Source organism: Hesperophylax consimilis, chromosome 16 (genome assembly GCF_061612785.1).
Source record: "Hesperophylax consimilis isolate HC1 chromosome 16, BYU_Hcon_1.0, whole genome shotgun sequence".
NCBI lineage: Eukaryota > Metazoa > Arthropoda > Insecta > Trichoptera > Limnephilidae > Hesperophylax > Hesperophylax consimilis.
In genome coordinates, this window is record NC_142851.1 from 21,241,206 (window position 1) to 21,268,164 (window position 26,959).

At 33.3% G+C, this 26,959-nt stretch overlaps 1 protein-coding gene across 2 annotated transcripts in view; it reads left to right on the forward strand.

The window, feature by feature from the left end:
• LOC149416879 (synaptosomal-associated protein 25) overlaps nt 1–26,959 on the forward strand; it is a 99,693-nt gene that overhangs the window by 71,706 nt on the left and 1,028 nt on the right. The window contains exons 4-8 of one of the 2 annotated variants that reach the window (XM_089641029.1): nt 8,213–8,261; nt 16,062–16,179; nt 16,944–17,072; nt 18,854–18,998; nt 22,104–26,885. In XM_089641029.1, the coding sequence (XP_089497155.1) occupies nt 8,213–8,261; nt 16,062–16,179; nt 16,944–17,072; nt 18,854–18,998; nt 22,104–22,166 (504 nt within the window). In that variant the 3' untranslated portion in view covers nt 22,167–26,885. Of the gene's footprint in view, nt 1–8,212; nt 8,262–11,148; nt 11,198–16,061; nt 16,180–16,943; nt 17,073–18,853; nt 18,999–22,103; nt 26,886–26,959 lie in introns of both variants that reach the window. The other variant, XM_089641028.1, reaches the window with a different exon arrangement.

A 26,959-nucleotide genomic window follows, 5' to 3' on the forward strand; every position in this document is an offset into this window, starting at 1 on the left:
AAAATACCCATCAAAAATACCTACTAAAAATACCCATAAAAAATATCCATCAAAAGTACCCATCAAAAATACAGATCAAAAGTAGCCATCATAAATACCTACTAAAAATACCCATCAAAAATACCCGGTAAAAGTACCTATTAAAAATATTTAGTCCCGGTATAAAATACTTGTGAGGATTTTGGAACCAGGTATTTTGGAGATTTGTCACAAGTACAAAATACCCGGTACTTTTACTGGGTTCGATAAATATGCCTCACCTCTAGTCGTGCGTCGAATTGTGACGCAATTTTTTCAAATGCACCGTAATATATCAAAAATTTTCAATTTTGTACTTTTAAAATAATTGTATTTTTTTTACCGAATTTTTATAAAAAAAATATTTTTGAACAAGATCGGCGGCCATCTTGGCGGTGAGTTCCTGGTCCTTTACATGGGTTGACGTTGATTGGATCCCCCTCTTAACACATAGATATTACCGTATAGGTTGTTTTAAGTATTAACCAGCGTCTGTACAGACCTTACGTCATTGTCTCTAAGATTTAGCTTACATAAGTCGTAAGCTTAATTAACACCCTCGCAGAATATGGGAAGTCGTTGGTGCTCTGATGAAAACCCTTTGGCCGGTTTAATGGTCATATTAGTATTTCTTTTTTTCAATTTTCGCAGACTGATAAAAATGCGTATTGCTAATTTATTAAGAATTTCTTCAAATTATTGGCATTCCGGTTAAAAACGGAATTTCAGGTCGTTTAAATTCCTAATATATAGGAACGCGTATTCATGGACCCGCATTTGCCTTGATAATATATAATTTATTTATTTATTAATTTATTTATTTATATTTTAAATGCATATTTACAGAATAAAAAATTCCAATAACAAAGATACATTATACAAATATACAATCATAGTTGCCTAATTAGCGATTTAAATTTATTAATGCTCAGGTGGAAAATGTCGATGTCAGAGGCTAGTGAGTTTAGAAGGACTATCATTCTTCCGAGAGGCATTGCTAATGGTAAGTTAGTCCTAAATCTCGGAAGAATAATGGTTTGTGTCTACGCGCTCTTGCGAAGTTATCAGGGACGTAAAATAAAATTTTATTAAAAATTTCTGGATTGTTGATGTGACCGTTCAACAAGTTATAGGCCATCATCAGCAACGCAGCTTTCCGCCTGTTGACAAGACTATCGATACCTAGCATTCCGGAAAGGAAGGCTGATGGATATAAATAGGGATAGTACCCGAAGTCTCTAAGATAAAGATAACGTAGAAACTTCTTTTGTACTTTCTCTACCATAGAAGTGTACGTTGCATCCCCTGGTCCCCATATTATTGAGCCACTTTCCAAAATACTACGTACTAGGCTAAAATATAGCAAGCGAACCACGGCAGAGCTGCAGAAATGCCTGGAGTTACATAGCACAAATCCAAGCATTCTCAAAGCCTTGCTGCATATCGTTTCAATATGAACGTGAAATGTTAAGTGTGGGTTATTCCCAAATCTTTCGGTTCAGAAATATGTTTAAGAGAACATTGGGACATCCTATAGTTGAAGTAAATCACAGTGTTTGCTCTAGTATAGCACATTATGGCGCATTTCTTAAAATTAAAACCTAATTTACGGGAAATCGACAGTTTACATTTAATCAGTTTGTACATAAGTATTGTATACCCAAAATAAAACCAATTATAGATTTCTTCCTCGTGACTTTACCTCTATTGAGACAGCATAATATGGAATAAGTAAATTAAATTTGTAAGAAAGGAATATTAATTAAAAAATTTATACAAATAAAAGATTATACAAAACGAAAAATTTATAAAACAATACATTTATAGCCATGGAGAGAGGTTGTAGATATATATAATGACGAAATGAGAAAATGTTAAGGGCCTGCAATCCCGTTTTTAATCGGATCACTATTAATTAGGAATACTCGTTTTTCTCCGTGCACCATTGTGGTTGTGACATATTCTGGCATTTATGCTTTCTTTTGACACTTTTGAAAATGATGGCATTTCATTTGAAATTTACAATAAGTCTTCAAAATAATTTCTTTTTTTTTACATTTTGAAAATGGCTATTAAAAGGATTACCGAGGTTTTGTCATGACTTTTGGTCATTTTTTTAATGGCGCTGTAATTAGATCCCCTTTACGCTTGTCAAAATTAGTCATTGTTTTCTATTCACATTGATTGAAAATGGTTATTGAAATGCATATTGCATCTTGGGTTTACAATAATTTAATCAGAAGCAATAGTTAGTGAATATTTCTGTTGAAATTCATGAATTAGCAGTCAGTCTTTGCAAAGGCAGATGCTACTTTGATGTTCGAATTACTCCCATTCCATCAATATGACGAGTTTTACAGTTAATCTCCGAACTGCTGCTTGCGTTATAATTTGCGTTGAGAGCAATCTGTTTTTCCCGCCGACTCTTATCCGAGCCTTGCTAACTTCTGCAGTTTCCGGCTGATGTTTCATTTCCTCTTCCGCAGTCCTATTGCTTCCAGCATCTCACTAAGTGCTCGAATTTTTAATGGGATTTCTCATAAAGTCGCTAGCAACAAAACTGGGTTCTATGGCTTTTTTGAAAAGGTTTTTTTATTTATTTTGATCTAAGTATTTTTGTGAAACCATGTGTTATTGAATGAAACGCTAACTTTGTACACCTCACTTTCATTTATAACTCGCTAACTGGGGTCGGCACAGTCATGCCTTGAACAATGCAGAGCAGATATTAACTAGCTCCCAATGGTTTTGGCATAGCCGTGACTTCGTCAGGTTGGAACCGGTCGATAGTATATAATACAAAGTCACTGTGTTTTAATACGTTTTCTCGTTTTTTAAGAACCTTTCTTTAAATCTTTAACTTTATTAATTTTCTTGGGATAAGTTTCATTTTACTGCGGTTTCTTTTCTTCTTTCATTTGGCTTGGAACATATTGTACTGGGTTTCCCTGGTATATTTGCATTGCTAATTTGCGATTGCGAAAACGCTTCCAATAAATTAAAGCGATTTGCATATTACAACGGAAAGGTTAAATAATCATCTTCCCTCATGCAGATTTTTAAGTTTGCAACGAAACAAAAAGGCTAAAACTACGGACAGTGGTGAACTTTTATAGGTGTTTTTGTTTCCCAAGTCTGTTTTGGCTCTCCTGGGTCGATTAGGAACACTAAACTGGCTTCTTCATTTTTTGCCGTATAATTAAGGCGAAGCTATTTTGAAGCACTATTTTGATTAATCTTTATAACGAATTGGTGTACATTACGAATACCAAAATATATGCTTTAGATAAATTTAAGGTTTTCCTATCGTTTCGCTTGAGTAGAATATAAATAAAAAAATAAATTACTCAATAAAAAATATAAATTTAAACCATTAAAAAAAATATTTTTTCAATAGAAATGTATGAACGCGTAAAGGAAAAAACCTACTAGCCTATTACCTACAATATAAGGTATACCAAGAATATACACATTTTTGGCTTGTAGCTTCCTCTTAAGTTAAGCCGAGCATTCCGAATGTCTACCGATTTTTAACATATTAACACGTTTTAAGTTCCTAAAAAAATATATGTTATTTTTGAAGATAATATCTATTTATTTTTAAACAGTATTTATATGAAATTTCTACGATAGCAAAAAAATCGCGAAGTAAGCTCCGTAAATTATTAAAAACACGTTTTGATCTGCTATTTAATATGTTATAGGTATGAAAAAATTCAGTGTATCTTCAAATGCAACTTCGACATTTGAGAGATTTTTGCTAATTTTCAAACGAGTTGTTTTTTATAGAATATTTTCAACATTTTCACTTATTTATTATCGTTTTTTTTAATACTAGCGCGCTCCCTCTAACATTCGTATTTACATATCTCCCTTTCAAACCATCGTTGAACGCTTACTACGGACCCTTAAGGAGAATTTTCAACCTTATCACCGTTCGAGTGCGTGTTTTCGTTCAAATTTTACGAAATCTGTCCCCTTATGCGGGGGTACGTAATTGTCTAATTATAATGAACAGACTTACGCAATGTTTTGATACAAAATCTCAGTATTTTCGCTCATCATAAAGTTTATTTCTTTCAAATTTTTTTAATTATTTCGATTTTAGAATGGTTTCAATTATTTAATGGGTTTTGATTATTTTCACTAATTGATTCGATTGTTATGATGAAATTGGTTATTATGTTGATTTCGATTATTATATTTAGTACGATTATTGGAGTGGTTTTGATTATTATTTATTGAGTATATTACAATAAAAGCACAAGCCGTTCATATATATATCAATACAATTATACTAATTAAAAAATACATGCATATAAAAAGACGGTGGGTTCACAATTGTGTCGATTATTATGATGGGTTCGGAATTGTTCAGATTACCATAAAATAGTAGCGATTATTATTTAGGTTTTAAGCTTTTCAATTGATTTCAATTCAATCCAAATCGTATTGGTTTTCCATAATCGATTTGTATTTTTTCGATTATTAAAAACTCTTCAAAGTATCGAGCACTTTGCAACTTCGCAATCCTTGTGTGTTTGCTGACGTGTTGTACCTATGTTACATGTTGTCCTAAATCCCTGTCTTTGTATTAATTACCCATTATCCTACCTTATTTTATCTTACACCTTCCAAGTTTTATAATTTTCCGCGTTATTCAGATATATTTCAGCTATTTCTAAATTTCCCAAGATTAGTAAAAAAAAATGAACACCTTTATATTTTCCTTCTATTAATTTTAATCAATATAAAAAAAAGAAAAATGTTTTTAACATCAAAATATTATTTCTTGAATAAAATATAGTTTTAATATATATGTAAATGCCTAGTTAAGTTGCCGGGCATTTTGACTCTAGAAAACTTTATATTCCCGTGTTTATTTATTATTAGTACCTACCTTATTTTTAATCCCTTACTACCTTTCTCATTCCTATTCCACTCCCCAAAACCAGTAATGCAAAGATTACCAAAATGTGTGTTTTGCATGTTGCCAACGTGAATTATGATTATAATATGTTTTGTTGGCAGAGTAAAATAAAGGCCAATACTCACAAAAAATCTATATAATTTCTTGTAATTTAATTGGCTCATCATAAATACTTCTATATTATTTCTCTAATAAAAAGGGCTTTCTTACCTAAAAGTTCAATAATTCCTATTTACTCTATTCAGATTCTCAGTTTTTATAAAATACTTGGAATAATGTCAATATAACCAATTTTCTAAAAATACATTTAGTAATCTTTGCATTGTCCCTTTATGTACTGTTATATGTGCTTTTCCCAAGCTTGTCCGCGGGTGGTGCCAACTTATTGTTACGTGTAAACTGACTGTTTGCCTCCTGGAATTGTTCTGCAGCATTGATCGTCACTGACTCCCCATTGTAAATTGTCCCTCCTCCATGTGTCTCCTGTTCCCCTATTCCTCGTTCTCGGCTTCTTCTCTCACGTGCCTCAACTCTCCCTTGCCTTCTATCTTCTAACATGTACTTGTCTCGTGCCTCGAGCCAGCCTGAAGTCCTTGATCCCTGGTCCTTGATCCCTGCTCACCGGCACTGTTCTCTCGCCCATCCACTCCTGCTATTGGCTGTTGTCTGTTGCTCCCTGTCTCTATGTTATGTTACTCACTGTTTCCATATGTATATTTTACTGTCTATGTATGTCTTTACTTCTTCCTGTTCTATTATTTTTCTATGAATGTGTGTTTTATATGGATATTATATTATACTTTTGTATAAAATACACAAGTCTGCTGTACCTTAATAAGATATGTTTGTCAAATGCGACTGGGACGATGGGCTGTCAGAAAAAAATTACCGAGACAATTGAAACTGCTGGTTTTTCTTTGGTGTAACTGTAACTAACCGTTTTTGTTGTAATTGTAAAAGATATATTATATTGTTTATATCAATGGGTAAAGCTTGAATGTTTTTAGTTTACTTTGCTTCTAAGTGAATGATGGATTAGTTGCTTCCTTCCAGTTTCTGACCTCGCATTGTCCCATGCCCGCACATGAGATGTACTAAAGCATGTTGTACACACAATATGACTTCTCTGTTTTACTCTATCTCTCTTTATATCTCTATCTCTCCTCTGAATATATATATAAAGCCTGTCTTTATAGATATCACGCTGAACTATAATCAGGAATTAATTCTTCTTTAAGCACTCGACAACTCGGGAGCCAAACATCAGAACTAAACCTAAATCATGAACATCATTATTTAGACAATCACAAATCATGTAGAACTTACAGCTACCCAAATCAACAGATTGGTTCATTTTCTCTTTTATTGGTTTGTTTTATTTGAAATGTTAAACGATAACGTTCCCAAACAAATAAGCTAAAATGAATCTTTATCTCTTGTTTTCTCTCTGTTGGCTCTATCCTCCAACTTAAGTTGAGGATTACTTATTTTCTATTATCCCTGTTTTAAAATATTTTTTTTCAAATAGAATCAATCTCGTTGAAATCATTTAGTAGAATAATTTATTTTATTAACCCCCTTTCACAGCTTCATTTAAATTGACTTCTACATATTTCACAAATTTTCCTTCTATAATCAAAATTTTCTATTTAGCTTTATAATCCTATCATTATATATATTCACGCTTGACACGCACACAATTATTGCAGGTACATTAGTCACACTGCACGCCTTGCTTTAAATGATTGTTGTGCCTGTAATCAAACAAATATGTTCTTACATTCATCACAAACTTGCCTTGCATTTGTCCAACCATCATCAGTAAACATATAACTTACTCACTAACTCGTTGCCTAGCCTTTCCTTACCAACATTATGCTATACCGGAACATCACATAAAGCTTCTACATTATCAAACCGACGCCGGACATATGCTTTATTATTTCTGGAAAGATTACACTCATAGTAACCGATATAGGAATTGCCTTAACAGCTCTGGAATTCTCAACAAGAATAGATGCCGCCAGTCAATGATGATTCCTACCAAGCTGTTGACCTACCATACTTAAGTATTCTTTTCATAACTGGCATTAACACAATTTCCAAGTTAATTCCTCAATTAATTCAACCATCAACAACATCAAATCATTGCAAGATTCATCATGGCACATTCATTGATCCCCTTTTATAAAACAACCACTGAAAACAGAATGCTAAACTGTTTAGTTTTTACTTATTGAATCCAAAGACAAGATATAAAATAAATCTCTGAAAAGGTGGACACTAATCAGGGTCTGTCACCGTTTTCACCAATAATACCTACTTTCCTGAAAAATATCAGCACATACATATATTACGCAATTTTAACTTGCATGACACAGTTACATTTTGAAATTCTCAGAAGATTTCTATTAAAACAGAATTAGTGTGGTGTACCTATATAAAAAAAAATCATCTTGCGATCCGAGGTTCCAGTCTCATGATTTGATGATTTTTAAACATCCACATACAATGCCTTAATTTAACTGATCACTCGACTCCTTTAGTGCCCTTAAATCTTTCAAGAATCTGTATTAATAATAATGAAAATAAATTTACTGTCAAATTCATTGAGATATAGAGAGTGCCTTCCTTGGAACTCAGATTTTCATTTTAATTTCAAGGTGCTTCCATAATTTATTTTTTCTTCTGTTTATAATTTGAGTAGATTGTAGTAATGAATTGGTTGTGTTACCAGTTTGTTGGTGTCCGTAAAGTAGTACATATGTAGTAGCAGTAGTGAATGGCTCAGACTGCACACATGAATGATATGGACGCATGTCACAGCGTATTCTATCACAAAGCCCACCTCACTCACATCCCCTATTCATGGCACCTCCATCCTGCGTCATGCCACCATCATCATCACCATCACTACTAACGACAATCATGGCTCCCGGTTAATGTTGGTTACTAAATAAACACGGGCCATCTCAAGTACCGCCCTCCGCTAAGAGCGCTAACTTCCTTAAGCACCACTCAGCGCAGATTCACAGACCACGCGATGGGAGACCAGAGGGAGACCATCTCTTAGATGGATAAGATCACATATCCATGCTGCATTGATTGACTCACTTGATAACCACTATCCTATGTGAATACACCGGGAGGGCCAGGAGAGTGGGCTCCGGAGGGAGAGTGTCCCGCGGCCCGCTGCCCTGTCCTCCCAACCACTCTGATACTAACATGGATGTGTCCATTTCTGTTTGTTTTGCTGGCCCGTAGAGCAAGGAGGCCGGAATTCGTACTCTGGTCGCCCTAGACGATCAGGGAGGTGAGTGAACCATTCTACATTAACATTTCCTACTACACCACCCTCCTGCGCGGGGGTCCTACTCTCTACTCTCAACTGTCCACTAGCACGACACAGGTCAGGTCAGGTCAAGTCAGGTCAGGTCAGGTACAGGGGCATGGCTAGGCACAGGGCACGGGGCACAGGACACAGGACACAGCCCACAGGATACAGGACACGGACACAGGACACACACCAGGACACACTATACAGATAGCGAGCAAGGTAGCTGCATGCGTGTCGCTCGTAGTTCCTTGTGCTGTGCTGTCTCGCTTGTTGCTCCCCTCCCAGCCCCGGGTTCAGTAGTGTGTAGCGCGGTGTTGGCGTGGCGAGGTGTTGGCGAGGCGTGGTGAGGTGTTGCCAAGGGGGCGAGTGGAGTGGCCACATGGCCAGGTGGCCACTGACGCTACTCACTGTGACTGTTCTGTATAGAGCGAGGAGAGCGGAGCAGTCAGCACCCGGCTGTTGGGTCGCCAGGGGGGTAAGCACAGCTGCACCTGCAACCATCTCCCTTTCTGTGTGTCTGGCTCTCTCTCCATCCTTCCCATCTCTTTCTCGGTTGGATGTATCATCATATGTATTCTATTAATTACTTTGTACTATGGGACTGGTTTGTTTGTTTCTGTGTTCTATGGCTATGGGGTTACAGTCTCTCTTATATCATAATCATATATTATAATACATATATAGAGATTGATTGATTGGTTGTTGCAAAGCTATCTATAGAAGGTTCATCTTCAATCTGAGTTATGCGTTCTGCCGGATCTTTCTATACTGTTTTATTTCATAGTTGTTTAGGAAAGATGTTTTTATTGCTGATTGTCCTTATTTTGTATTTGGGATCTGTTTACTTTTCGATGTTTATAGAGAGAAAGCATTTCGTTGTTGAGGATGTTGGATCAGAGATGTTTGGAGGAATGTTCTATGGCTCTTCCGTCTTTCCTGTTATACAATATAAAGACCGCTCTTCTTGTGTTCTTTACCCAAACTAACCATTATATTATATTATTATTCACTTAACATGTTGTGTGTGTTTCCTCACGAGCCTATCAGTGCCCACAAGAACAGCGGTCCATATTGTTTCATGTTATTTTCATTTGGTATTTTGGTATATTTTTTATATTTGAGTAATTATTAAGCTCTTTGAATCATTTTGTTTTAATTTAGGAATGGCTTCAATCTAAATTATTGTTAATTGGCTTAATTTTCTATGATTTTTTTCCAGTTAATGAATTTTTGACTTCCGCCACCATACAGAATTCATTGTTTTTTTATAATGTCATGATTTGGTTTTTATTTTAATTTGTTTTGGAGTCCTATAATTTCGAAAATCTTATATAAATATGGTTTATACACTTTTTAATATAAAATATTTCCAATACACAAATTTATTCCCCTTTGATACCAAATTATGAGACTCCATTGTAGAAGATTTTATGTTTTTCTATTGTTTAACTTATTTTGTATTTGATTTTTATACTTTTGTTATTTTGATTAATTTGATAAACCTTCCGGAGAAGCTTTTGCATTTTGCTTCATGTTTTGACTTACTGACTTAAAAGACAATATTATGTATTAGACTTTTTTGTTACACAATAAATGGATTCAGGTAAAGATTCCTACAATGTTATGAGAAAGGTTTAGAACATGAAAATGTAGGGTTATAATAGCTAGTATTCAAAATTAGTAATATACATTATTTAAGAATATTTAAATTATTCTTTTTACTAACTAATATGCGAAAAAAAAATTGTTTGGTATTCATACAGCAATATTGTATCTGTTAGCAGACTGAGGCAGTAAAATCTGTCTATATACTATACTTGAAAAGCTTCTGTGAGTTGAGTAACGACAGCGTGAAGTCATTTTTATCATTAGCTATGATCATATAATCTATTATCAGGTTAGATAATAGATTAATGACAAAATACCAACTGATGAAAGAACTGGCATTAAACTAAGACAGGAAAACAGTTTAATAAGCAGGTAGATGGAAAGGTTATAAGGTCAAGCTGGATAACTTATGAAGTTCAATCAGACTAATTGAGAGACTGGGTTAGAAAATTGAAAGGGGAACCGTGAATAGGTCAGGCTAGAAAGTTGAGACCAAATTAAAAGTGTGCTAGTTAGGTCAGATACAACTATTGAAAATCTCTTGGAATCTGACAGATTGCGATATGGGGAAGGAAATGAATTTGACAGCCTGCCAGGTTAGGTTAGGTTAGGTTAGGATTGGTTAAAACTGACAGGATGTGTAAATCGCTAACTGTGTTTAACATAGGGTTAGGCAATACACATTGCTATTTGAGAACTGAATTTCAAATAAAACTAGACAATACACGCTATTCATAACATTGATAATGGCTGACTACTGTCTTAATTGGCTGATTGTCTGTTATAGAAATGGGATGAGTGAGATCGCGTTTTTTTATAAATAGGTTTATCGCTGTCTCACTTTACACTATGCAATCAAACTACAAAGTGGTTTTTATTCATTTATTGGTAAGAAACAAACCGATTTTATAATTCAAAGCTATATTATGTAAATAAGGTTATTAAAAAAAGGTTCTTATGCTAATGTTGGTTAGAGATATGAGTTTTATTATGCTTTAAAACTAATAAAAAGGTGAAGTGGAGAGGAAGAGGAATGTAGGATAAGAATAGTAAAGGAATTTAATCCTCACATGAGTTTATGCAGACCAATCAAGAAGCGAGTTTAAAACAAGGCTAGACAACAAATATACCCAAGCAAATTGCAAAAGCTTCTCGTGTCCCCTTTCCTTTGGCCGCTTATAGTCTATCGTTCCTACCGGTAAGCGAGTAGAAATGTGGGCCACAGATATAGTGACACTGTGTGTGTGTGTTGTAGAGCCACGAGGTGGGCATGAAAACCCTCGTCATGCTGGACGAGCAAGGGGGTAAGCATCCACGCCTTTGTACCATAAACAAACCTTACTTTAACCATTCTTTCATTTATTTTTATTATGTTTCCTTTTGTGATATGGCGTGATCTTGTTTCTCATTGGAAATTATTGTGTAGTCTACTATAAAGCATAGTGCAATGCAATTAGTAAACATCTTTTTAAAAAAGCTATGATTAAATTAAGATTATTAATATACTCTTTCCCATAAATCTAAATGTTGAATATTGTAGCGGTGAGTACGATTAACCTCTCCTTGGTAGGGCTATATATTATTTTAGTAAGATTACAAGGCTTTCACTAAGCAACAGAATGTTCTGAAGAGGGATACATTCTCAATATTCATTATCATTCCAACGCTGTATGCAAACCAGAACAGTAGTGAAAGTGTTATTCTTTTTGGAAGTAGTATTATTTTTGAAATGTTACATGACGGATATTATTTGTTTGTTCATATCCAATTTGCACTAATATGTACTAGGCACTTCAAATAAATGCGACAAAGTTTCATAATAAAAAATCATATCCATGAAGTAAAATTGTGTTTTTTTTTATATTGCTTTTAAAACAGTTTGCACAGATTTGAAAGAATCTTTAAATTATTGAATTATTGTTAATTGTTTACGTACTCTATTATGCCGTTTGAATTGGTGTTTTTGGTTTAGTATTTCACAAAATGTTCACTTTGACTTAAAACAAAATCACGCCACCATTTGTCGTATTTTATTTTATTTTGAGAGCACCTTGTCAGTTTATTTCTATAATTTTTACTTTAGTTTTATTCTTTTACATAGACGCCAATTATATTAATTTTATTCTATTCTCTTCATTTCTCTGTTTTAATGAATTGAATCGATGTGACAATGCGCAATGTTTCATGTTCAACTAAAGGGAAAATTTTTTACTTTCACAAAGACGAACCCATTGCAAAATTTAATAAAATCGAGTCATCTATGTACGTAACGATGTAATAAGTGTTCTAAGATTTTTTTAAATCATCACTTTTTTCTGCAAGAATAAGATTGACAAGTTTCACATTATCTTATGTAATAAGATTGAAAAAAAAATATTTATGCAAGTTTAATTTATTTGTTTTATAAAACACAAGTTGTAATTTTAAAATTTTCACCACGGTGCGATTAAAAGCACACCTGCCAGTAAATTCTGGTTTGATCTCTTCACAAATATACATTCACTTTTGGTAGGGACGGACATTGATAAATAAGCTGTGCAATTGTTTTGCACTTCTCATAAGAATAAATGAATATTTCAATTTTAGTACCTAGTGTTCTATGAATTTTGCAATTTTCGTGTATCTTTTTTTCCTCAAAAAAACATAACATTTACTTGACAAAGTTAACATGGAACATTACTCATGTTTTTGTTAGTTGAGCACTTAAGTAGTAATTAGAGCTTCAACTCAGCCCCACTTCTACACACCACCGGATCTTCTGATCTCCATTCTTACATCAGCATCTGTTCCACACTGGGCCTCAGACAATATCTACATCACGTCAAACTATCAAACCATCCACCATATTATCAATTAATAGTAATATGTTATATTATAACATCAAGATCTATAGTTAAAAGAAATAACTTACAAATTCCTGTTTTTGAACAATATTTTTTTTTATGAAACAATTTTTACAACAAGCTGTAAAAATTAAATTAAATTACTAACTCAACCAATTTCTAAATGATTTTATAATATAAAAGTAGTCTTGCAATTGACAATTTAAATAATTGCAAGATACATTATTTGCTTAAAAGAAGAAAACATTATTTGATCTATCTTTAGCTAGTTGTAAATTTTGAATCATTAATAATGATATAAAATCAGAATTGTTAATAATTGTATCCAATATAATATCAATTTATTTACTCATCAAATTCAAGCATACATTTGAACATATATCATCTACTACAACGTGCAGAACTAATATAAACAGTCACAAATACTAGAATATTCCACAGAACCTCAACTATTACGCAGCTCTACTTTTACAGATAATTTCTTCTTCCCGCAGGTTTTACTGTACTCTTCAAAATATTATAACTACGATGACATCCACTATATTGTACTGACATCCATAATTCTCAGCTTACCAAGGATTTGAGTTTGTCCTCCCAAAATATCTGAACTGGCAAATTATATTTTTCTGACATGTTTTCAATTTCAACAACGTCACATTTACCTAATAATGGTAATTTAATAACCAGTTGGACTTGGATGGATAAGCTTGATCTCCATTATTTTGACCAGCGAGGCTTAAACATGTTAAAATGAAGGAAAAAATACATCATAATATGTATTATGTAAGCCATGTTTTAAAAGGTGTACATTTGTTCTCAAAAACAATTTTTTTCTTTATTGAGAAGTTTTCATATAATTAATATTTAATTTGTTTTAGCCCCGCTGTTCTAATAAAAAATGTAATATTATTATATACTAACTAATATCAATTTACTCTTTCAGAAATGATATTTCACACATTAATACCAACAATAATACATACTAAGATTACTTTCACAATATTATTCCTAAATTTGAAAATTAAATGTGTTCATTACAGGGCTATATCATTTCACTGTCTATTTTATGCATAAACAAATTAAAATCCATGTTCAATCACTCAAACTTGTCAATTATTCACTAAACGACACAGTAAAAAAAACATTTTCAAAGTCAATGTAATTTCTATGTTCTATCAAATTTCATTGCCTAAAACCAACATTGATTCACCGATAAATATAAAATTTCCACTTGAATACAATCAGAAACAATGATTGCAGTTGTTGCAATTTGGACATACCCCTAACTTGGACATGTTGTAATATTCTTGTCTCACACAATGTCCGAACTTGGACATGTTGTAATAGTCTTGTCTCACACAAAGGCCCAACTTGGATATGTTGTAATATTCTTGTCTCACACAAAGTCCTAACTTGGACATGTTGTATTCTTGTCTCACACAAGGTCCTAACTTGGACATGTTGTAACATTCTTGTCTCACACAAAGTCCTAACTTGGACATGTTGTAATATTCTTGTCTCACACAAAGTACCTATTTCAATAATATTATAATCATACATTTGTGTGCCTCTTGCTTTCCTTGTTTCTGTTTGAGGAATGTGCCTGGGATCCGGTTCCCATTCAAGTTTGCCGCTTAATGTTAACATGACATGGTTGTTGATTTATTAGTGTAACATGGGCTGTTTCAGAGGTTCTAACATACTGCAACTTAAAAATTATATTAAAGCCTTTAGAACAGTGCAATTCTAATATATATATATATTTTTTTTATGTGTCCGAAATATGTAAGGTTAACCTAACCTTACTTTTTACTTACTAAGGTTATGCGTATAAATCACATTAGCTGTTGTTGCTAAAACTCTGCAGACTGCATGCTGGTTGCAAAAATCATATCTCTTTTATATTGGTTTTAATTTTTTAAGTACATATAAAAAGCTCTCCTTAAATTTACATAATAAAAACTCCCTTAAGTTTCGCCTTATGAATATGAAATTCGCTGTTTAGAATCTCGAGTGAATTTGAAAGTCGTGTCTCGCGAATTTATTTCGCTAGTGTATATACACGATGGTGTTGCGACTGTCTGATTTAAAACATTATTTGCAACAACGATGAAACCTTTGAAACAGCCTGTATATATATTTATAATGATTGTCAAATGTTGGTACCATTTATAAGATGGAAGATATTCTTAAGTATCTGACAATTCTTACAAATGCTGGAAACATTATATTAATAATCAAAATGATGGCAAGTTCAGTTGATTATTAATCTTCCTAGTTGATTTTAGATTTTCATTGTTATTGTTTATATTATTTGTCTGTATTAATCCTTCTTCTGCTTACTAATAATAATTTCAGCTATGGTAAGTTTTTTCCAGAATTTAAAATCATCAACTTAGCCTGTCATCTTTTCAAACCCGAGTGAAACAGAATTAATTGGTATCATCTCTATATCATTGGATACTGTTTTACTGGGGTTATTTTATTTATGTACAAACTTTGGGAAGTTTTGGAAAAATGTTAATTTGTTTATTCGCATTAAAGATACACCTTCCCTACCTCTTTATCCGTAGGATCAACAAACATTTTTAAAGTTCTTCTTTCAATAAATGATTATTTGTTTTCTAAAACTTTCTTTTAATTAGATTTATTTTGTGTATTCGGTTTAACAGATATCCAAAATGATGCTGGTGTGAGATTTTTTTTGCAGTTGGTGAATACGTGACTAGTTTTTAAACCAAAGATATTAGAAGAACGAGATGTGCTATGCGCAGTTCGTACTGAGTGGAATTGTTTTGCCGAGTGTCGCCGGTTTTGTTCACCAATACTACTGCACACCTTCGCTTGCGCTAAGGTATCCGCACTAATACATAGAACAGATTTCTGTGCGTACACGTCCCGATACCGTTCAAAGTACCCTAATTAGGTAGTACTCCGGCTACGGTCCGGCGGCCAACATAGCATATCTCGTTCTTCTAATATCTTTGTTTTAAACACTTTTTATTCAATCGTTATACAAGATATTAGTTACATATTAATTAAATTAAGAATGTAATGACATTACATGTGTATCTAGCACTAAGCTGTATGTATCTCAGCTGGTGGTAAATCCATGAACTATAGTTGCCTAAGTGCATAATATAACTCTGTTAGAATTTACATTATTTTTCTTTAATTATTTATCTGTGGTGGTTTTGACATTCAATTCAAATGTGAAAAGTGTCATTTTGGACTTCTGTTTTATCTATGGTACAAAACCTTTCAACTGCCATGAACGCAGCCACTAATCTCGCCTCTTATCTGCCCTTGCCTCGGCACTAAACAGAACAACTGGACCGTATTGAGGAGGGCATGGACCAGATCAATGCGGACATGAAGGAGGCCGAGAAGAATCTGTCTGGGATGGAGAAATGCTGTGGAATCTGTGTGCTGCCGTGCAACAAGTATTAACATTTTGACGGTTGACAGTCCATACACATAGAGTGTGCCTTAATGTAGACGGGGATGTCGACAACTAAAAAATAAATTATCATGACACAATTATACACTCGACTCAATTAGGATGAAAGAAATCACCTGTGAAGACTCACCTTAAATATATTCCCCATATAATCAGCTGCCTGTCTCAAAAGTCTTATTATTCAAATTTTTCAAGCATTATGGGTACAATAAAACTTCTTCAATAAGCGCATAATTCTTTTGTGCCTCTATTTTATAAGATAATTAGAATCCTCTCCCTCTGTAACTTATAATTTTTTCTACAATTGAAATTGTCTATGTCTATGATTTAGTTTTGGTAAATATCCTAGAATATTAATAATATGTCCAACTCCAGTTAAATATTGGCGAAATTGCTGTATTGGCTGGCCAATAGAGGCCGCTGACCGCTAGAGGTGCTAGTGTAGCATGACATAATCATGCATAAAATTTATTAAAATATATGAAATGAAACCAAGCCTCACAACTCGCGCCGCTAGGAGGTGCTAGTATAGCATACTGTTATCAGAATGTATGTGAATGTCATAAGTTGGAGGTATTATTACTATTTTACAGTATTTGGTTTAAGTATACCTACATTGTAACCTGAAGAAGAGAAGATTGTTCTTGAAACATATTCATATAATCAATAAATAGTGGTGAAAACATTGTTAATTATTCGATCGAATGAATATAATGTTAACTGATGTTCTTGTACTTGTCCCGCCAGGAGTGCGTCGTTTAAGGAAGACGATGGCACGTGGAAAGGCAACGACGACGGCAAAGTGGTGAACAACCAGCCACAGAGGGTCATGGACGACCGCAACGGCATGGGACCTCAGGCGGGGTACATTGGCAGGTAAGAGAGTTTACAACGCCTACTTTAAAGTTACGGAAGACAATGAAGGTTAACGGTGACAGCAAAGCAATGATACATGAACTGTATGCGTGGATAATGATCTCCGTGTTAATCGTCTTGCTTTTTGTTTCTTTGCTTCAGCAGTCTGGGCCATCGCTCCTGAATTCGGTGGCGTTCGCAGAGGATGGAGTATGTTCATGAATTCGTTGTCCCCCGTAGTCTTATTCAGTATAATTGTACATTTCCCTTTGATTGACTTGGTATTAATCTAAATATAAACCAGTTAATTATTATTAATTCAAATGAATGCACAAAAGTCTGTATCAATCATCTTGCGTCATAATTGAAGTGGTCAGCACAGAATATCATATATGTATGTTAAATCAAATAGAAGTTGGCAAAGTTGTTTCGGGCTGCAGCCTGCATGGTTTGTATTGCCCTGATGATAGCCAACCTCTGGTAAGTAACGTCACCAGAAGAAGAAGAAGACCAGTACCAAAGACAACCTCCGTGGTCGAGGGGAAAGGCCCTCGACTAGCTAACCGGAGGTCGCGGGTTCAAATCCCGGCATATGCAAGTAAATTTTATTTGATTAATTTGTGTTATTTCACAATTTACTAATTTAAAATAATATATAGTATATTTGCGGCAAGTTCCAAAGTGGAAGATACTCTCAGTATCGACTTGGTGTAAGGCCACCATTCAGAATTGAAACAATGCTTGAAATTTGCTTTGGCCGTGTTTGGTGACCAGATCTGAATAACCAGGTACTTCCCCACCTTCCTCTTCCCATCTCCTTCCCCTCCCCAGTACCTTCAGCCTCACAACATCCCGATTGGGGATGTCATAGTCTCACTGGCTCTAAACAGTTGGGAGCAGTTGGGACTCTCGTGCAATTTCACAATAAAAAAAATATATTTCTAAAAGTTTTTTAAACTTTTGTAACACATCCTCATTTTTTTTACATTAGCTCCACATAATTTTTTTCCTAGTGTCATATTTGGGGTACTGTGTGAAGGTTTTAATGAAAGAAAGGAGAGGAGGTTCTGGGATGGAGGAAGGTATGAGGGGTGGGTAGAAATCTAGGGGTCAGTCAGTCCCGGAGTGACAGATGTATAAATCTATCCCTCCCACTGCAGTGCTAGGCGATGGATCGTGAAAGTCCGGTTGGGTTAGGTTAGGTTAGGTTAGGTTAGGTTAGGTTAGGTTAGGTTAGGTTAGGTTAGGTTAGGTTAGGTTAGGTTAGGTTAGGTTAGGTTAGGTTAGGTTAGGTTAGGTTAGGTTAGGTTAGGTTAGGTTAGGTTAGGTTAGGTTAGGTTAGGTTAGGTTAGGTTAGGTTAGGTTAGGTTAGGTTAGGTTAGGTTAGGTTAGGTTAGGTTAGGTTAGGTTAGGTTAGGTTAGGTTAGGTTAGGTTCTCCCCCAACAAGATAAAAGGGTCTCCCTCAACCGGCCTCTCCCAACTGTGAACCCGGGCACCCCTGCTAAATCGCCAAACGTAGTGGACTACTTGGGATGACCTATGGCAGAGGTGTTGGCTATTCAATAAATGGTTCCCGGGAAGGCAGTACCCATATCCGCCTCTCAAATTTATTTAATTAGTTCAACATTACTTTGTGGTGTTCCGTTAATGGCCCTCGATAGTAGCGAATTGATTCAGTTAGCTCTAACAGGTATCCTCGAGAAGACCTGTGTTCCAGACAGTCTGTCCAATGGTTTCACAGTTGGAAATATAAAATTTTGCCATATTCATGCAACATTTAACCTGTACTATGTATTTCCAGGATAACGAAAGACGCCCGTGAGGACGAGATGGAAGACAACATGGGGCAGGTGAACACCATGATTGGCAACCTCCGGAACATGGCCATCGACATGGGCTCTGAACTGGAGAACCAGAACCGGCAGATTGACCGCATCAACCGCAAGGTGAGCCGACCCATCACTTCTATCCGCCACTTTCTCACGATGGTCCAGATTTTACTATACAGTCTGGTTTTAGTCCGGTTAAAATTAAATTATTTTATTAAAATTGCAATGAAACTTGTGAAAATTAGATTCATTTGCACATTTCACATCATCTTATTTCAAGAAGTAAGATTATTTTCCACCAAATAGCAGCAGAGCCCATTAGGGTGAAGTTTCTCACAAAAAACCGTGCAAAAAGATTTATTTATAGAATAAATATTTTGTTATATTTTGTGTATTTCAAAATCTTTCACTTGACCATCAAATCGATGATCAGCACCATTTTGAATTTTTGACATTTAAACGGTTAACCTTACGGTAACCGCTGTGAGATTCGAATTCGATTCGTCCAAATGCTAGTCGAGTCAACCGTTTAGGCTATCGACCAGCTGTTGGTTGATTGTTGGGAACTTGTTGACAAACCAATCTAATACAGATCAGGGAATATGTATTAGAATGATTGGTACATAATTATTATTCATATCATATTTTAGTCATCTGTTCTATAAATCTCACGAACCAGGTTTTTTAACAAATTTTTATCTCTTGTGTATTTTTAACTTACACATTACAATTTTTTTTTATTTATCTGCATGAAAAATATTTTAAAAAAACTTTTCAAACAATTGATATTTTCAATTAAATCTTTTATATTTCAAAATATTACATTTTATTTTAAATGTGGATGGCTTCGATCTTAATTTTTCTCGAAGGCTTTCCCTTATGATTTGCCTATTGATTGAAAAACTATTTCATTCTTCTAAGATCCATCTCAAAAGTCTCCTAAAAAATTAAATAAAAATAATATGTAAAAGTATTTTTTCATATTGTTGACGATTGATTCTTACGCGAATGGGATAGTTTTAAGCCTCGCAAATGAATTGATATTAATAACACATATCAAGGGATGATTCTTGAATGATATGTGGTACAATACATGCTTATATGTAATGCGAAACATTGTCCTTATTTATACTAACACACCAACCGGTTTCAGCACAAATATTCATGATTCAGCCTTCATCAGTGGGGTTATAAACTTAGGACGGGTTGTTTCACAGAACTTGAAAGTTAATTTTCAAGTTCTGTGAAAGTTCTTTTCAAGTTCTGTTATTATTTCAGTTCTGTGAAGTGACTGGCGTATAGTGATATAATGACAGATCTTGAATAGGAAATTCACAGAACTCGCAAATGAACTTTGAAATTTGATGAATTGTTTAAATTCTATGAAACAATCCATCCTTAGTATAGATCTGCCGTGACAAAGGCATGGCTGTGTTGAAACTGTTTGCCGCGTTCTTATAAATGCTGTACACAAAATGACAGTGTTTTCGTTTTACTATAATATTTATTATATCAGGAAAATTCAATTGATTTAATGTAACACATTATTATTTGATCTGTCATACCTTTTGTATCCAAACCTTCCGTGACCATTTAATATCTTCTCTTACGATGTGTTGTTATTTTATGTATTTGATCAATCACTTAATATCCTTCATCTGACGCTGTGTTGATGTGTTGTCTGCCCTTTCGTGTGTCTGATGTGTCTCTTGCTTGGTGTTTGTTCCTTTACTTCTCTCAAATGTTTCTTCAATCAATCTTAGTTTCTTTCGCACATGTTCCTTCACAACGGTAAGCTAAACCAGGCAGAAATTATTTTATTTCAATGAGGTGAACCTACGTTTGGTTAACTGTTTTGCAATATCGATTATGTGGTGCAAAAATAATTATTTTGTCAAAATCTTTCAAGTAAGACGACGTTATACACATTCAGGATAAGATTTATTTAAAACAAATACGTATATTATGTAATAATCTAATAATTTTGAATTTATTGCAAATCCTAAAAACACGCAAACATTTATAAAAAAGAATGTTGATTTTTAGCAGTTGTGGTCTTATTACATAACAAACTTGTGAGACCAGCGGATATTGCTGGACTATTTCACGCCAGGTGATGCGCAATTATTATTTTGCACCCATGATCGATATGTTACTACATATGTATATTATGTATTAACATCAGTTATTTATATTTCAATAAATAGTTCTCTTTGGTTTAGCTTCCCAGTCATTTAGCCTTTTAGCCATCACATTGATCACCTTTAGAGGAACATTCACATTTCTTGCCCAAGAGCATGCTCTATTCTGAATTATTTTCATTCTTTTGGATATATTTTTGTACAAAATATATAAAACGTCAAAACATTGTACATTATCGATAAAATAAACATGGACTATCGAATACATCATTCAAACATGAATAATTGGCATATCAAAATGGCAACAGCATACACATCTCACCACCTCTCATACCTTTCTATCCAACAGCCCCTAACTTATAACTCTTCTCACATCTCCAGATGTTTTACCTAAGACAAAGGGTATTATGTTTTTTAATAACCCAACAATCTTTACATAATACATATTAAAACATAATGCCCTTCTCAGAGCATATCATAAGACCCTTACCGTATCATAAATGAACTCTTATTGACATTGATTTTTCATAATATTCTACTACAGATTCATTTTTGCTAACATTCAAAATGTCAGATTTAACTCACAATATCCATTGACAAATTAAACTTGCTTTTCTGTCTTTCACATTTTAATGCAAAAATTGCAATGATTCACTGTTTCTCTATTTATATTAATATATTTGATGTCACTCTTTAGCGTCAACTTTATAAAATGATTCTCAATCTGTGACTTACAATGTGCACTTTCAATCTTCCAAGGGAATCATTGAAGTACTAACTTTACTAATTAAATGAATGCTTTTATTTCACTGTCGACTTGACTAACATCTGCCTTATTTCTCGAGACTCTTATTCTTGTATCTGTTTCATTTCCTTGTGTACGTCCTCACCTTCATGATTCCCATTCCTGTATCTGATCATTTCATGTGAGAGCCATTACTTGTAATCGTATGGCTGTCAGATCCAAGTCTAGATCTAGGCTTAGATCTGGTTCTAGTTCTAGTTATGTGACTAGTTTTAGTTCTATGATCTAGTTCTAAGATCTAGTTCTCCAAATGAACAAAGAATATTGTCTCGGTAGGGTGAATCTAACGAAACGAGGATAGCCGTGGCGAACCAGCGGGCTCACGATCTCCTCAAGTAACTCCCTGCGGGAAGTAGAGACAGTGGCCACGCCTCCACACTCCATACAGACCACACAGAGATACCCCACTGCATGCTACTACTACCAACCAACCAACCGACACATCTCTATAGTGATAATCCAATGTTATTCATTATTATTCTACTTATATGCAAATGTCTCGCTGTAAGTTCTGCACTCCTGGATATAGAATTCCTACATCGGTCTTTCCTTTACGAGAAACGCTCACTTATCAACTTTCAAATGACACCACAGTGCCGTTAATAGGCGTACAAACCTTGAGCCTTATTTCGTGCGCCTTGTTTAGGACTTCTATATCTATGTTTCCAGTTTATTATATCCACCTAAACTCTATAACTACTTGTAAAGGGCTGTGAGCCTCGGGAGATGTGTGAGATTCACCATCGGCCAACTGTGATTTGAAAAATTCAGTAATGACTACTTGGTCCACTTTGTTTTGTTGGTACAATACAATTGGTTTCAATAACTGTGCATTGTTGTCCTTTCTGTTGAATATAAAGCGTGAAGTTGTGTCGACTAATTATCTGTTAAGTTTATCCGTTATGTGAGGCCAATTTTCCTATATGAAATATATCATGATTTAGTCAACTTTTCGGCTGAAATTAATTCGCTAGTACAGTGTAGGATGACATTCGATGAATGATAAGAGAAAGCCATTTTGGAAAACTTGAGTTTGTTTACGATTATTCAAATTTTAATCCAAACTTCAGTATTAGACTGTTAATTTCTTAAACATCAAAGCTTTGAACAGAACTTTGATGCAGATCTTGAATGATGTTCAATCATCCTTATAAGAAGCCAATTAAGATTATTTTACAATATAATTGCATATCTGTGTTTAGGTGTCTATTATTTGTAAGACTATTTCAGTTTGATTTCTTACTTCTGCGACGGTGAAGTGCATTGAGCGTATTGTGATATTTCCGAAATGGCATTCTGGATCCCTTGTCGAGGCTCTGAGGAAACAGAAGTTGTGACTGTTGGCTGTTGCCTCTGGCATCAGTTAGTTGAACAGTCATATTTTAATGTTATTTGGCTAGGTAGGAATATTGATAGAGGTAAAAGATGATGTTAATTATACTATTATATTAACTGTAAAACAATAGTTAAATATTGTAACCATGTTGCCGTTATTACACAGTTGTTATGTCACTGGTTTATTGACACTAATTTTTATCTTCTTAGATGTTAGAACTTTCTTGTATTATGGGCTTTATTCAAACCTTTAAATAACCTTTTCTTCAAATTGCCTTCACAAAGTATTAGACAAATTTATTGGTGTAGTCCGAAAGACTTATTCAGCTTTGCGAAATTGCCTTTAAAGAAATAACAGAGACGATAAATAAATTATCAATTAGAATCAAAAAATTTATGATTGCATTTTGTCTTCAAAATATTTTTATGCAGTCCTTTTGAATTTCTTCATTTTTTTCATTTAGCACAGCCCATAATTCTAGAATTTGATATACATATTTATATTTGTCCTATAAATATATAAAATAAATATATTAGTTTCTATATTCATTGTTATCTCAAGATTAACAATAATTAATTCAAATTTCCTGAAACTTTAATTTTCCATCAATACTAGCAAAAATCCATTGAATTACATTTAATTTATTTCATCAAATGTATTATTTACGTTGAAAGTAACGGCGATGATATTACGACTATTATTTTCCTAAGTATAGGTGCATTTATCATATTATTTCTATTTAATTATATTTAGCTTTTAAAATCTCATTAGCGCAATTTCTAATTAACAAAGAATGATCAAGAAGTATTTCTTCGGTAGACGAATGTATGTTTAAGTATTTATTGCATAGGTCCATTGACTAAATGCTCTCCTGATAAACAAATCTAATCACATTTACCCCTTTGTCTAAATCATCGATTAGTGTCCTAAAGTTAATGTTTATTTCTTCATATTAAGAATCTATTTATGATTTGAGATAATACGTGGCTTAGTGAGTCGCAGCCAGTCTATGGATGTCTTGTATAATTAAATTATGGTGCCCCATGCCCAAAAGGTAGAGTGATGTACAGCACTGTTTATAATTTTAAAACGCAATAAATATTTGTCTTTTGTATTGAAAAGTACATAGGCTAGTATCTTGAAATGTCATTAAATGGCGGTAGACTTGTCGGTAAGTTAAATATTATGTATTGGTCACAACTACAATTATCAAAGTCTAAGGATGAAGGAATTGACAAATAAGGAATGGAATTACGTTATGTGAATTTTCACACAGGAATCGGAAAGATTGTTTCAAATCATTTTAGAGTTATTATTGTATTTTGGTTTTGTTTTTTAATTTGAACCATTAAAAAGTCTTAATTATTTTAAGGTAGGTACTGAAAATTTTAAAGTTTTAAATAATTTCACCTCTCCTAGTAGAAATAACGCAATCTTTTAATTGGAATAAGCGATGCAAGATGATCATTTAATGTACCACTTTACAACCTAATGTAGATGGCACTTGAATTCAACTTCTATTAGCGATCAGATCTCTATTGCATTAAATTACATCGCTTGTACATAATATGTTTGACAAGCTATTTGATTCTTTAAAAATATTGTGTCCTATCTATCCAATAATTCAGGTGCTTTTTTTCTCTAACGGTTTTATGATATATTATGTATTATTTAAATTATGTACTTAAATGTCATTTTTACTTTTACATATTTCTAAACTTTAATATTATCAAAATATGTTACGAAAGTTCATATTCTGTTCTTCCCTTTTGTAGTTTGCAATATTTTTTAAATTGTTGTAAATACCTACCTATACTGTTAACAAACAAAAATATTAACTTGGTGCAAATCCTCAAATATTAATTTTGCAGTTTATTTATTGTATCAATTGACGTCCATTAATTTGTAACTGGTTTCACTTTGTTTAAAGTTAATTCATTCAAAAATCTTTCTCGTAAATCCTATACATACATCTAGGTGTGTTGTCTACATATTTATTTAATCTATAAAATGAATGTATTGATCTTTATAACTCTTAATGCTTAGCTTTTCATAATATTACTTTAGGTTATTCCAAAATAGATATTTTAATCAAAGTCTTTTTCTGAAAAAGCTTCTAAATTTGATGAGGCGAAAGCTTTGTATACATTATTAATTCAATAAGGCAAAAGCTTCCTATGAATAATTATTAATTTATTGTAGCGAAAGCTTGCAGAAATGGAACATTATTCTTTTAATGTCGCAGAAAGCTTGTAAAATTGAACTAATTTATATAATGAAGCAAAAGCGAACCAAACATTGTTGATTGATTAAATTAAAAATAAATGCTCGCAAAAATTGAACTTTGTTTATAATCATTTTTAGTTTAAATGGAAAACTTGTAAATTTATTAAAACATTATTAATTGAACGAAGCAACATTGTTAAAGGAAAATATATTTTTCTATAATTACCAGTTGCATTTTTGAATTAAAACAACATATCTATCGTCATCCCAAGCCACTTATTTCATAAACCAATGCCATTCATTAACGTAATTTTGGAAAATTTCTAGCTGTTAAAAAAATTATCAAAATTTTCTTGTAAATTTCTTAATCAAACCATTTTATTTGTAAGTAATCAAATAATATTTATTGTTGTTTCCAATAATAGTAACAATTCTCATTTAATCTTGTGAATGATTTATAAATATTTTTCAATACAATATTCTAGATGGCAAATTAATTATTTTGGAATCTTAATTATTGTATAAATATTTTATTGTAAATGAGATATAAATTTCAATATAACAACGAAATCGAGTTTTATTTTAACCCTCTATCTTTGTCAGTTTATAATAAAATAAATTGAATTGTACTGACGAGTGAAGAGTCTTGAAGTCTTCACTGCACCGTTACTTCAGAGGGAGAAGAGAAGGTGAAGATCCATTATGATTCTAATCAGTATTTCCACATTATGTCTGCACTTCGGTTAAATTACCACAAATGTTTAAAATATTTATATGTATTGAATTTGTAAATGTCCTTATTGTCTTCGGTAACCCATTGAAACTCACATGAACCTCAAAAGCCCTGGAGAGAGCATTAGTGCTATTTTATATGAATGGTATTGAAGCCAAATCTAGGGTGAGAAATTGCCTGGCAGCCATCTTAGATGACAAACTTTTAAAATGATTTGTATGCAAAGTGGTTCATAATAAATTATTCTAATTTTATTTTTGTGTTGTTATTGCAGTTATAACGTTTAACAATTTATTTTAGGGTATTTGATGAGACAAGGAATAGGATATGTCATTAAAAAAATTAAGTAGGCTTCAGCATTTTTAATATATCTTCCCCACCCCGCGGCTTCAAATTATTTTCGAATAGTTCCGCCAGGGCTTTTTAGGTTCATGAAAATTCAGGGTTGTGCAGTTCATAGAGACTGTGAAGCTGTGCAATCCCTATGAAAAGTAGGATAAATAAAATCAGATAAATTTTTGAAAAACTGTATTTTAATAACTCTGCTGATTGAGGGAATAGTAAATATTTTGTTATTTACATTTTTTTTAGCAAAATATGATAAAAATGACAAAAAAATTGTATGTACCTAATGTAACACAGTTACACCATCAAACTGATTCACACAAATCTTGTATTAATTACCTCATAAATATAATACAATCTACTCATATGCTATTCACACCACTCAGAAACACAACATATTCAACAAAAAGTGGATTGAGTAAGTATTATTTTATATTTTATTTTATATATTTTAAGTGTTTGAATGCAACGACACTGCACCGCTAAACTAGT